Source organism: Cervus canadensis, chromosome 5, assembly GCF_019320065.1.
Source record: "Cervus canadensis isolate Bull #8, Minnesota chromosome 5, ASM1932006v1, whole genome shotgun sequence".
Taxonomy (NCBI): Eukaryota; Metazoa; Chordata; class Mammalia; order Artiodactyla; family Cervidae; genus Cervus; species Cervus canadensis.
Window position 1 is genome coordinate 92,387,833 of NC_057390.1, and position 13,925 is coordinate 92,401,757.

Consider the following 13,925-nt stretch of genomic DNA (forward strand, 5'->3'; position numbering starts at 1 on the left):
TGCCCAGACAGACGTGGTCCCTGCTCCCGGAGCAGGGGCGTCTCAGAGGGGTGCTTTTCCAGCCCCTCATTTAGGGTGAGACGGAGCAGCAGGACTGGGTGGGACTCCGGGTTTCTGACTCTGGGGTTGCTGCTTGCGGGTTAGCAGGGGGAACCCGAAGGGAACGCAGAAGAGGCTTCCCAGAAGGTTCACACCGACCCTGCTGTGGGCTTGTTGTGGGACCCGCCTGCTTCCCAACCCTGTGGCCTCACTCAGGCCAGTCACCTGTCATCGGAAGAGTGGTGGTACCAGCTTCACTGGCAGAGAGGATTCTGTCCCGGACCCTGACTGGGGACCCGGCAGCTCCTGCCCCTCCCGTCCCCTTAGTAGTGACCACAGGGCTCGTGGGCTGTAATCCAGGAGCCCTGACCTCCAGGCCCAGCTGTGGACTCTCAGCAACTGAGGGGTGAACAAGGCACTCCCCAGCTCTGGGGTATTCTAGGACCCCCTCCAAGGTCTGGGGGGGCCTGTGCTGGCTGCCCCACATCCCCTGAGCCCCAGTCTGCATGTGACAGTCCCTTCCTGGAGCCCTTTTAGAGCCCTTCTACGGGCTTGTCAGCCCGGGGCCTTCCCCTTTCACCCAGGCTTTCAGATGTCTCTCTGGAACCGTAATCCAAGTGTGAAACGAGACTCCTGTGGGAAATGGGGAGACCCAGACTCGTCCCTGGGCCTCTGGTCCTCCCTGGCCCTTTCCACAGCTCGAAGGAGTTGGACGTGTATTCACATCAGCTGGACAGGCCCTCCCAGCACACAAAGGCCTGCGTCGTGGGCCGTGGGGGCCCTCAGGGCCCACTGCTCATAGGGGCACCTGCCCCTTCCCTCCCCTGGGGAGGGGGATGAGATCCAACAACCAGGCCTCTGGAAAGAGGACATGGGAGGACATGAGCCCTCATGTAAGGAGAGGAAGCTTCCAGAGCTGGAATTCCCCGAGGATCTGAACCAGGCATCGAGCATGGCAGGTGTCACGGCCTGGCCCGCGGGGCTGGCAGGTGCCAGGACAGGCTCCAGGAGAGGTCGGCTGGGGGACGGTGGGGTCACTGCTCAGAACTCACCCGCCGCCACGTGCCCGGGAGACCCTCACGACTGTGGCTCCAGCCCCAAACCAGACTTGGCGTCGGCCGGCGTCTTGTTCCTTCACTCCCCCAGCCTGTCTTCACCCGGCCAGGCCCCCGAGGAAGGCCTGCTCCTGCCACCATCCTTCCAGGCCCTTCTGTGACCCCACCTGCCCCCCCATCTCAGAAGCCCACCCGTGTAAGTGGTGAGTACAGACCCCTGTCCTGAGGCCGGGTCCCTGCCCCAGGCACCCTCAGGGCCTCGTCCAGCCCCTGGGGCCCTTGGGAGGTCTGATCCTCCCCTGAGCCTCAGCTCCCACGTCTCAAAATTCAGGTTCTAAAACAGCTCCTCACTGCCGTTTCTCGTCCAGCCTCCCGTCGATGTGATGGTTACGAGACCCAGGGAGGGAAGCGGGGAGGGTACATGCTTGCCTTACTCTTCTGCTGTCCATTTTATTTAGTAAAAGAACCCAGGTGGTGGTTCTCTGCCTGCCTAACCATTGAAATCACTTTAGTGCTTTTAAAAAAGCACTGATGCCTGCCCCGCCCGCCCGGTTAAACCAGAACCACCCTCACCCCGCCCGCTGCCAGGTAGGGCCCAGGTTCAAACCCTTGTCTCTCTGATACAACCCTTGACTGATGGAGGACTGGGTTTTCACTTTAAAGGCGCTTTCACGCCAGTTGTCTCGGGTGATGCTCACGTCTCCGTGAGTGGATGCGGGCTTGCTCCCCCTTCCCCGTCCCTTTCTGCCTCGAGGCTGAGGCTAGAGTGCCTTTGCCTCCATGGTGTGGCCTCCCAAGGCCAGGATGTCAGCCTCACTGTGACAAAAACTCTTGGAACCTGGGAATTGAGCGCCATGGCTTATGAGTTGTCATGATGGCCCGTGTCCACCAGAGGGCGCTGTGGCTGGGGGTGCTGCTTCACGGGGGTCTCAGCTCTGTGAACCAAAATGCCTTTTAATTGAAAAATTTTTTTAATTCAAAAAGGATTTGCTGTTTGTGCGCGAGTGCAGGTCCTCCTTATGCAGGAGACTTAATGTCTTGAGTAAACAGATCCGGGGCCAAATCCACCTTCAAAGGTACTCACTGTTTGCCCAAGGGAGCGAAAGGGCTTCCAGAAGCGGACTAGTCTCTTGGGCAAACACTCGGGGCCCGCCCGTCCCGGGCAGGGGACAGCGTCTGTGGGAAGGGTTATCCGCGGCCTAAGGGGGATTATGGCGGGGGGACATATGTTGAAATTTCATTTGGGGAGTTAAGAGAAAACAAGAGGTGGGGGAGCGGTGCTTTTCTCCAGCCAAGATGACCTAAAAAGGGAAAAATCTCAAGGGCAGGGGCGGGGCGGCGGTGGGGGTGGGGTGCAGACCGTGCAGTGGGTCCCTGGCCCGCTCTGGGGGCAGAAGGCGGTGGCATACTCAGCCCTGAGTCGGGAGAAGGCGGCTGTGTACCCCTGATTCTCCCCCAACACATGCCCACACCCCCTCACCCCAGAGAGTGAAAGAAACAGGAATTTAGTTCATCCTTTCTGAAGGCCCTTCTGCACCACCAGCCCGCCCCCCGCCACCCAGGACCCTGTCCCTTCCTGGCCACAAAGACCGGCCTCCCGACCCCCCCGCCCCCACCAAGGCACTTCCACCCCAGCCCGCCTGCCCCACCTTGTCCCCACTGCCCCATGCCCTCAGAAAGTACCCTTTCGGGGCCTACCCCTGGCAGCATCCAGGTCTCTGGGCCTGGCCCCCGGACCCCTGGCTGCGGACGTCTGGGGGCCGGTGCCTCCATCCCCTTTCACGCACCCTCTGTGGCCGGCCGGCCCCCAGCAAACTGAGGCGGCTTCCCTGCCCTGAGCGCTCCTGGCACCTGGGAGCCGGGCACAGCAGGTGAGTGGCGCTGGAGAGTGGAGGTGACCCAGCCCACAGCTGGTGGTGCCACTCCAGCCGGCTGGAACTGGGCCGGCTCCCTCTCCTAAGTGCCTCACCTCGGCTGTACCCCAGGCAAGGCCTCAGAGCAGCCCAAGTGAAGCCCCACCACCACCATCACCAGCCTCCTCCCCACACCCCCCCCCCATTCCCTCCTCAGCGCCCCCTTCAGCCCTAAAGTCTCTGGCCCTTCCTCTCTGCCCCTCCCGTCCACTCCTGTGTCCCGCTGGTGGGGCCACAGAACCGACCTGCAGCCTCAGGTCACTGGGGAGCTGGCCCACCCCCCAGACCAACTGAGGCAGGACCTGTGTGTGTTAAAGGCTGAGCAGCCTGCTGCTTCCAGCTGGGTGCCACCCGCTGTCCACCCCTGAGGAGAGACCGCACTCTGCTGTCCACGTCGGCACCGCCCTGGAGCCTTGGCCCACCCAGCACCGCCCCTGCTGAGGTCAGCACGTGTTTTTAGTGACCCTGTCCCCACCCCAAGCCAGTGCAGCTCAGGCCAACTGCTGCCCCCTGGTCCCCCCACGCACCTCCCAGACCCTGGGTCCACTGCCAGGGCTGGTGTCCTGCCTTCCTGGCCCCAAGCGCCAGGCCCGTCCTCTTTGTCTTCCGACCCTCACGCTTTCCTCCAAACATCTCCGCACTGTAACTCCAGATACCCTCTTCCCCAAGGGCTCCCACTTCCACCCCTTCATTCCTGGTTCACCCAGGTCTCTCCAGCTGGGCAGGCGGCACCCCCGAGTACTCCTCAGGGCCCACCCTTGGCCACTGGCAGAAATGCCCTCATGTTCTCTCCCCCAGGCTGCTCTCTTCCTGTATTGCCCATTTGGGTTAAAAGCACCGGAGTGCCAGCGTCCACCCCCTGCCCCTCTGTAGGGCTCGCTCCTGACCCAGAGCCCAGCACGGGTGGGAGGCGGATTGTTTCCTGCTGTGATGCTCCCGAGAAGCCACCAGGTGGCGGCATTGTCCCAAACTTTGCCCAAAGTCCTCCTGGTCCGAGGCTGTCCGCTCCTCCAGCTTCCTGCAGCTGGAGCGCCCAGACCGTGGACGGAGCCCAGGTCATTAGCAGGAAAGTGGGGCCGCATTGATGTCTTCCCTTACATAGCCAACAAATGTACAGTGAGTGCTTGCCTGGTGCCGGGGCGGGCGGGCCCTTAACCTGCCGCACCTCATCCCACTGTCAAAGAGGGCCCCGGGAGTAGAGATGGTCACCCCCACCTTCTTTATTGAAATATAAATGGCATATTAGCTTCAGGTGTACAACATGTTTTGATATTTGTATATACTGCAAAACAATTATCATAATAAATACAGTTACCATCTTTTATCTTACATAGTAATAACTTTTCTTCTGATGAGAATTTTTAAAATTTAGCAACTATCAAAATATGCATTGCAGTATTGATATCTGTGTTCACCACACTGTACGGTATATCCTCAGGACTTAACCACTCTGTAACTGGAAGTCTGGGCCTTTTCACCCCTGCACCCATTTCACCCACCCGGCCTCTGGCGTCTGCTCTGTCCAGTAAGCTTGGTCTTGCTGTTATATTCTAGGTTCCACATATAATTGAGATCACAGGGTGTTTGTCTTTGTCTGTCTGTCTGACTGACTTCATTTAGCACAACGCCCTCAAGATCCATCCATGTTGTTACAAATGACAAGATTTCATTCTTTTTTTATTCTTTAAGTTCTTGTACTAAGTATAGTTGATTTACAATGTTGTGTTAGTTTCAGGTGTACAACAAAGCAATTCAGTTTTTTACCCAGACACACACACATATATATGCCCTTTCTCAGATTCTTTTCCCTTATAGGTTATTATAAAATATTGAGTATAGTTCTCTGTGCTATACAGTAGGTCTTGTTGGTTATTTTATATATAGTAGTGTATATTTGTCAATCCCCGACTCCGAATTTATCCCTACCCCCTGCTTCCCCTACCACATGTCTCTTTTCTGTCTGTGGGTCTATTTCTGTTCTGTATACTGTTCATTTGTATCCCTTCTTTTAGATTCCACATATAAGTGATATTCATGATGTTTGTTTTTGTCTGATTTACTTCATTTAGTATGATAATCTCTAGATCCATCCATACTGCTGCAGATGGCATTATTTCTTTTTATAGTTGAGTAGCATTCCGTTGTGTATATATAGGCAAAATTACTGGAGTGGGTTGCCATTCCCTTCTCCAGGGGATCTTCCCAACCCAGGGGTCGAACCCAGGTCTCCTGCATTTGTAGACAGATTCTTTACCATCTGAGCCACCAGGTAAGCCTATGTATGCGCGCTCGCGCGTGCGCACGCACACACGCACGCACGCACGCACGCACACACACATTTTCTTTATTCATTCCTCTGTTGATGGACATTTAGGTTGTTTCCACCAGGTAAGCCTATGTATGCGCGCACGCACACACACACACACACACACACACACATTTTCTTTATTCATTCCTCTGTTGATGGACATTTAGGTTGTTTCCACGTCCTGGTTATTATAGAGTGCTGCAGTGAACACTGGGGTGGTGCATGTATTGTTTCAAATGATGATTTTCTCCGGATATATACCCAGGAGTGGGATTGCAGGATCATATGGTAACTCTATTCTTAGTTTTTTAAGGACCCTTCATTATGTTCTCCATAATGGCTGCACCAATTTACATTCCCACCAACGCTGTAGGAGAGTTCCTTTTCCTCCACACCCTCTCCAGCATTTATTATTTATAGACTTTTTGATGATGGTCATTCTGACCAGTGTGAGGTGATACCTCATTGTAATTTTGATCTGCATTTCTGTATTAGCAGTGTCGAGCATCTTTCTCTGTGCCTTTTGGCCACCCGTATGTCTTCTTTAGAGGAATGTCTATTTAGATCTTCTGCCCATTTTTTTATTGGGCCACTTGTTTTTTTATATTGAGCTGTATGAGCTGTTTGTATTAATATATTTTGGAGATTAATACCTTGTTGGTCACATCATGTACAAATATCTTCTCCAATTCAATAGGTTGTTTGTGGTTTCCTTTGCTGTGCAAACGCTTTTGAGTTTAATTAGGTCCCATTTGTTTTTTGTTTGTTGGTTGGTTTGTTTTTATTTCCATTCCTCTAGGAGACAGATCCAAAAAGAGATTGGTACGATTTATGTCAAAGAGTGTTCTGCCTATGTTTTCCTCTCAGAGTTTTATAGTATCTTGTGTTCACATTTAGGTCTTTAATCCACTTTGAGTTTATTTTTTGTGTATGATGTTAGAGAATGTTCTAATTGTATTCTTTTACATGTAGCTGTCCAGTTTTCCCAGCACCACTTATTGAAGAGACTGTCTTTTCTCTATTGTATGTTCTTTTTTCCTTTGTTGTTGATTAATTGACCATAATTGTGTGGGTTTGTTTCTAGGCTTCCTATCCTGTTCCATTGATCTGTATTTCTGTTTTTATGCCAGTACCATACTATTTTAATTACTGTAGCTTTGTGGTGTAGCCTGAAGTCAAGGAGTCTGATTCCTCCAGCTTCATTTTTCTTTCTCAAGGTTGTTTTGGCTATTCAGAGTCTTTGTGTTTCCATACAAATTAAAAAATTTTTTTTGTTCTAGTGCTGTGAAAAATGCCATTGGCAATTTGATAGGGATTGCATTGAATCTGTAGACTTTCTTGAGTAATATCGTCATTTAACAATATTGATTCTTCCAATCCAAGAATGTGGTGTAACTTTCCATCTATCTGTCATCTTCCATTTTTCATCAGCATCTTACAGTTTTTGGACTCCAGATCTTTTGTCTCCTTAGGTGGGTTTATTCCTAGGTATTTTATTCTTTTTGATGCAATGGTAAATAGGATTTTCCTTAATTTCTCTTGCTGATATTTCATTTTTAGTATATAGAAATGCAACAGATTTCTGCATGTAAATTTTGTACCCTGCAACTTTACTGAATTCATTGATGAGCTCTAGTAGTCTTCTGTTAGTGTCTTTAGGATTTTCTACTAGTATGTATAGTATCATGTCATCAAAATAGTGACAGCTTTACTTCTTTTTTTCCAATTTGGATTCCCTTTCTTTTTATTCTCTGATTAATTACCATGCCTCAGACTTCCAAAACTATGTTGAATAAAAGTGGCGAGAGTGGACATCCTTGTCTTATTCCTGATTTTAGAGGAAATGCTTTCAGCTTTTCACCATTGAATATGATGTTTTAATAACTGTGGGTTTGTCATACATGTCCTTTATTTTATTGACAGTAGGTTCCCTTTATGCCCATTTTCTGGAAAATTTTTACCATAAATCAATATCGAATTTTGTCAAAAGCTTTTTCTGCATCTATTGAGATGATCATATGGATTTTACTCTTCAGTTTGTTAATGTGATGTATCACATTGATTGATTTACAGTCTTTTTTTAAATGGCATTATTTAAAGGATATTTATTTCCTGGAATAAACCCACTTGATCATGGTATATGATCCTTTTAATGTATTGTTGGATTCAGTTTACTAGTAGTTTGTTGAGGATTTTTGCATCAATGGTCATCAGTGATATTAGCCTGTAATTTTCTTTTTTGTGGTATCTTTGTCTGATTTAGGTACAAGGATGATGGTGGCTTCATAGAACGAGTTTGGGAGTCTTCCCTCTTCTGCAATATTTTGGAATAGTTTGACAAGGACAGGTATCAACCCTTCTTTCAGTGTGTGATAGAATGCACCTGTGAAGCCATCTGATCCTGAACTTATGTTTGTTGGGAGTTTTATAATCAGAGATTCAATTTCAGTGCTTGTAGTTGGTCTGTTCAGATTTTCTTCCTGACTCAGTCTTGGGAGACGTACCTTTCTAAGAATTTGTCCTTTTCTTCTAGGCTGTCCGATTTTATTGGCATAGAGTTGCCTGTAGTGGCCGCTCATGGTCCTTTGTATTTCTGTGGTGTCCCCTTGTAACTTCTCCTTTTTTGTTTCTGATTTTATTGATTTGGACCCTCTGCCTTTTTTTTCCCATGATGATTCTGGCTGAAGGTTTATCCATTTTGTTTTTTTTCCCCCAAAGAACCAGATTTTAGTTTCATTGAAGATTTCATATTTTTTTATGGCTGAGGCATAGTCTATGTATGTACCACATTTTCTTTATCCATTCATCCATCGATGGACACTTAGGTTGTTTCTGTATCTTGACTGTTGTGAATAATGCTACAGTGAACACAGGTTCCCTTTTCTCCACATCCTCACCCACACTTGTTATTTCTTAATAACAAGAAATTATTATTATAAAGGAGATGAGCTCACTGAGGTTCAGAGGCAAAAAGATCTAGCTGAGGTCACCCTGCAGTGTCAAGCCCTTCCCTCCCCACCCCTTCTGCTTGTGGGGAGCAGAGTCCCGTCACTGCTGTCCCCTGGCCCCTGTGGCTGCTCACCTCTGCCGCTCACACGAGACGGCCGGGGCCCGCCCGGACCTCGCCCCCTCACCCCGCGCCAGCCGCCCCTCTGTGCTGGGTCAGTCTGTGGGCCCTCAGCAGATGGCCAAGGACCCTTTCCCCCAGGAGGAAGAGTCTTCTGCTCCCCCTCATTCCCAAGTGACCCCCAAAGCCCCTCAGCTGTGCTCCCTCAGCTCTGCACGGCCCCCGGAAGGGCCTTGTAGCTGCAGGCAGCTCACTTTGGGGCTCGGGGCCATTTGGAGCCCACAGCTGCGGCACCTTACTGGGTGGGCACCCAGTGCTCACCCCCCCACCCTTGCTGGGATGGTTCCACGTCATCCTGCTGGCTCCCCCAAGTGGGTCCCTGAGAGGGCAGCTTCAGGCAGAGGCCGAGTTCAGCCAGCTGGTTGGACTCTGCTCTGCTTTATGTAAGGAAGCCCTTTCTTATGGCAATTCTAGTGCTGAAAAGTTTTTTAAAATATTATTTTAAATGTTTAATGACTACTGATCTAAGCAACTCATTCCTAAGACCCAGGGTCCCGCGTGGTTGCCCCCTGTGGTGTCCAGGCCCTTCTCACGGCCTGCTCCCAGTCCCACAGCCTGCAGGCCTGTCTGCCCGGCGGACACTCCCCACCTGCGCCCCCTCTTCTTGCCTGGCATACCTGCCCCACATTTGGGTGTAGAAATCCCCCTTGGCCTTCAGGGTGAACCACAGGTGTCCCCCCTTCTCTGAATTTCCACCAGACTTGGAGCCCACCGTCTGTCATTTCCGTGACCCAGGTCAGGTGGGTAGGCTTGGGTCTCCAGTGTGAGAACTGAGCCCAGGTTCAGGCCGGCAGCGGGGCAGGCCGGGCCCAGGTCCACTCCGCTGGTCCCGCCCTGGCCCAGGCTCTCATCGCTTCCTACGAACGGGTCCCAGGAGCTCAGGGAGGAAGGCACAGGGGCGTGGGCCGGCGGCAGGCCCCGGGGGGCTCCCCAAGCCTGCAGGCTGCAGCCCGCCTGCCCGGCCAGGGCTGCGGTGGAGCCCAGGGCCGTCCCTCCCCATCCACGAGACTCCTCCCGCAGCGGGAGCAGGGGGCACCGTCTGCCGGGTGGCGGGAGGGCGCGGCACACAGCCTGGGACGCAAGCTGCTGCTGAGGGCTCACATCACCAGGGGAGCGGTGTGCAAGGGTCCAGTCGTCACAAACGAGCCAGCCACCACGCAGCACCAGAGGTGTGCCTCCTCCCCCGTGCACACACGTGCACAGCCCACGCCTGCGGTAGGTGGGCACGTGCCGAGGGCAGCCCTCCGGCGTCCTCGGGACCTCCGCCCGGCTTGTCCGCGGCCGTGGGCTGGTTCTCTCCGGAATCCCCTGCCCTGACTGCGCTTCTCTTCCCCCCAACTTCCCACAGTATGAGTACAGCTTCCGCACGGAGCAGAGTGCCGCCGCCAGGCTCCCGCCCAGCCCCACCCGATGCCAGCAGATCCCCCAGTCCTGAGGGAGACAACACAGCGCCCAGACTACTGAGCGCCCCCTCGCCTGGCCCCTCCCGCCGCCCATCCACACTGCCCTGCTCGGCGCTCCTGGGAGACTGGGCAGCTGAGCTGTTGCCTCCTCGGTCATCGGTCATTGGCTTGCCCGACGTGACGCCGCCCCCCACCCCGGGGATGCGCTTCCTTAATCTCCACTAACCTGTGTGTGCTGTAGTGACCAGCGGCTCCTCCCGCATCTGTGTGATGACCAGTAGTCCTCCGACCACCCCTCCCCTCCCCGGGAGCCATCTGAGGGCCCTGGACAGTCGTCTGGCCGCCCGGTGATGCCACCGGCTCCCTGCCCTCCTGACTCTGCCACCATGAAGCTACTGCCTCCTCCCAGAAGACCCTGAGGGGCTGGTGGCCGGGCACAGGGCACCCGCCTCCCCCCAGCACTGATGGATCGCCCCCTGGAACAGGTCTCTCACACCAGGGGCATCGAGTGCCCAAGAACTTCACGGGGACCCTAAGGAAACACGGAGCACGCGGCCGGTGCTGCCCGAGTGGACCTGGGCCCGGCTCGCTGCCCGCCGTGGATAACCCCTGACTCACCCCTCAGCTCACACACTGGACGCCCTGAGGACGGGGGCCAGCCATCCCCAAGCCACTGGCCCAGAGAGGCCTTGCCTCCCGGGCGAGGCGGCCGAGTGGCTGGGTGCTTGCGATGGACGTGAACTTTGCCGCCAGGTCCCTGTGCTCAGCCTCCTCACCGTCATCCCCACAAAGGGCTCATCTCTGCAGTGCTCACGTGCCAACAACAGCTCCAACTGCCCGGCCCCGCGCCCCGACCATCATCACGTGGGTAAAGAGGCTCTGTGAGCCGGTGCCCAAGGACGTGGACACGCCGTCGCCAGACTGAAGCCAGAACTGACCTTTCTGCCACGAGTGCCAGTGACCGTGCTATCACTCCCCACAGTGCTGGCCGCCCAGCCCAGCTCCCCACCTGGGCACCAGGGCCGCTGTCCTCCCTGGAGGCCCGGGCCTCCCCCGGTGACTGCCTTGTCTGGCCGTGGGACTGTCCTAAATTCTCAGAACCTGGTATCTCACACCTTGGAGGTGGGGGGCGGGGGTCACCAGATAGTTGGAGCACTGGACGTGAGCTTTGACACGTGTCTGGCGTAAGAAAGCAGCCCAGGAGAGGCCCTGCCCAGCTGGGGACAGTGCCTCTGCTCCCTGCAGTTCTCCAAAGACACCAGGGTGGCTGGGGTGCAGTCAGGAGGGGCAGCCTCTGGCTGAGACATGGGGCCAGGGCAAGACATACCTCACTCAGCCGGCCTCAGCTCCACTATCTCCGGACCCTCCACCTTTCCCCGCGGCTGCCCCTTGATCTTTTCATTCCGATACCTCTCCTCTCTGTCCCCGAGACCTGAGGACGTCCTGGCGGGGCCAGCCTTCCTTGGAACCCTCCAGGGCCCAGGAGGCACAGGTGGAAATTCATCGGGCAGACCTCTGGGATGGGTGCTCGCCCAGGACCGAGCCGATGACCTGGCCTCAGATGTACCCACTGAAATGAGCTGGTTGTTCCTGGGAGTCGGGGGGGTGGGGGGAGCCCCGAGGGGCCCAGAGAACCTGCGTCTGCTGCTGCTGCTCGGATGGTGGAGCTGGTCCAAAACCAAGAGCGGGGGTGACCCTTCTGCTCACCTCTGTCTGGCCATGTTGGCTCCATCCTTCTGTCTCTCCTCACACCCCGGCCGTGGGGTCGTCCCACCAGGTAACACCCGCGGCCTTCCTCCGCTGAGAAGCAAGCGTTTCGGCTCCATGGGCCCGAGGAGGTCCAGAGACAGTCACATGAGATTCCCTGTCAGGGAGCAAGAGGGCCATGGTGGGGTCCCCCCAACCCCTCACCAGCCGCACCCCCACCAGCCCCCGGTCACCCCCAGGCCAGGCAGAGTGAGGCAGGCCCAGGGCCGCCAGGAGAGGGCAGACCTGTGTGGGCTCGGCCAGCTGGCCAGGCCTCCCCCAGCGGGCAGCCTCAGCGCAGGGTCTAACAGGTGACGATGGACGGCGCCATGACGGCAGCTGAAGAGAACGCAGTGACAGTGTTGGAGAAGCCGGGGTCCCCAGCGGCTCCTGACCTCCTGCCTCTCTCCTTCTGAGGCGGGGTGCCCGCCCGCCCCGCGCGGAGGTGAAGCTCGCTCCCCGGGAACCGAGCCCCCTCTTCCCCCTTCCTTTCTGGGACGGTGCTTTTCTCCGCGAACCCTCTGGCCACGAGGGGCGGGGAGGCAGGGCTTCTCTCAGAAACACGAAGGGCAGTGGCCTCCACCCTTCCCGGAAGGACTCCCCAGAGCACAGCATCCCCAACTGCCTCCTCCTCCGTCCCCCCAAAATTCTAAGCCTGTCTCCACAGGCCTTGGAAATGGCACAACGGCGGTAAGGAGCAAGCAGCCGGCCCCAGGTTCACTTGTAACCTTATAACAAGGTTTATCCACCACCCCCGAGTCCAGAAACTGACTCTGGCCATGACCTCCCCTCAGAGGGATGGTCAGGACGGCGGGAGGTGAGGACCAACACGTCTGAAGCACCTACTCCTTGCCGGGCACGCGGCCGGCACTTGAAGCACATTTTCTTCTGTCACTCCCACCCCCCCCACCAAAAAAAAAACACACCAATACCCCGAAGCAGATGCCGGTTTCAGATGAAGATGCTGAGACGTGTCCACAGGCACAGAGCTGGCGAGCGGCAGAGGCAGCCCGGGCCCCACTCTGTCCCGTCACGAGCACCTGCCTCCGGGCCAGTAACGGGCCTGCGGGTGTGACGGTGTCTCACCGAGCCCGGGGCGAGGCCGGGTCCAGCCCCCAGGGCTGTGGGCTGCCCCTCACCGTCCACAGGGATCCCAGCCCGCAGCTCCCTGGAGCCGGCTGGCGGGCCTGAAGGTGAGCGTGAAAACCGAGCTCGCCTCCCCGGGGCCTGGAGGGGCCGGGCGCCTGCTCCCACTGCAGCTGCCCGCCCCCCACGGGGCGGCTGGCCGTCCTCACCTGCTGGACCCTGCTGGCCGGGCCTGTCACCACCAGGAACCGGGCCCCGGGCGGGCGGCTGGCTGCGCTAGGTTAGGAACAACGTTGTACTGCGTGTATTTATTTGAGGTGACTCTAGTACTTGGCAAAGGGAAGTTTCACTGTGTGATTGTCTTCTTAATATAATTTGTTAAATAAACGTTTGTTTTAACCTTTTCCCGGCTCGCTGCTGTCTCTGAGGCATGGAGACCGGGGTCCCTCCAGCTCATTCCGGATGCTGGCCGGGCTGGCACCACCCTGGCCTTCCAGCCTTCTAGAAAGAGCTGGTGGGTTTCCTTGCCCCGTTTGGATGAGCTGGTGACAAACCAGAAGGATCCAGGAGGAGCAGCAGCCCTCAGGAATGCTCCTGGAGGGAGAAAAATGCCAGTTTCCATAAAAGCATGTGAAGTGCATGTGTATTAATGTGTCTCCAGCAAGGAATGCAGAGGGCGCTTTCATCTCCAGCTCGCCCCGAGCCTTGTCTGTGCCGGGGCGGGGCCGTCTGGCTGCTGGAGCAGGGGTCTTACAACCACACGGCTTCAGCACCACTGGTTTTGTCCTGTCCCCTCGCTCACCTGTTGGCAAGACGCTGCCCCAAATGCCCGGGAGGGGCTGCTAGCCCCAGACATGCACGGGCTCCTTGTGGGACACGACTGGTCAGGTTACACTGTCAGAGCTCTTTGCCTCCTTTATAAAGTGACCTTAGTGGTTCAGAATCTGCCTGCAATGCAGTTCGATCCCTGAGGTCAGGAAAGATCCCCTGGAGAAAGGAATGGCAACCCACTCCAGTGTTCTTGCCTGGGAAATCCCATAGAGGAGTCTAATGGGCTACAGTTCATGGGGTCACAAAGGGTCAGACACGACTGAGCAACTAACACATTTACTTGTGCATTTTGGGGCCAGACACCTGGGTCTGAGCCATCTCCACCTCCAGGCCTGTTAACACCAGGCCTGGGTGACCCTTAGCTGTCATCTCACTAGACCCATGAAAATCCCACAAAGGGTAACGGCCCCTCCAGCG

The 13,925-nt window shown here is 55.4% G+C and overlaps 1 protein-coding gene across 2 annotated transcripts in view; it reads left to right on the forward strand.

Moving 5' to 3' along the window:
* Positions 1-13,081, forward strand: part of MVB12B (multivesicular body subunit 12B) — a 195,798-nt gene extending 182,717 nt beyond the window's left edge. For both annotated transcript variants that reach the window (XM_043469577.1, XM_043469575.1), the window contains exon 10: positions 9,791-13,081. In XM_043469577.1, coding sequence (XP_043325512.1) covers positions 9,791-9,877 — 87 coding nt within the window. In that variant the 3' untranslated portion in view covers positions 9,878-13,081. The remainder of the gene's footprint in view (positions 1-9,790) is intronic.
* Positions 13,082-13,925: the final 844 nt, after the last annotated feature.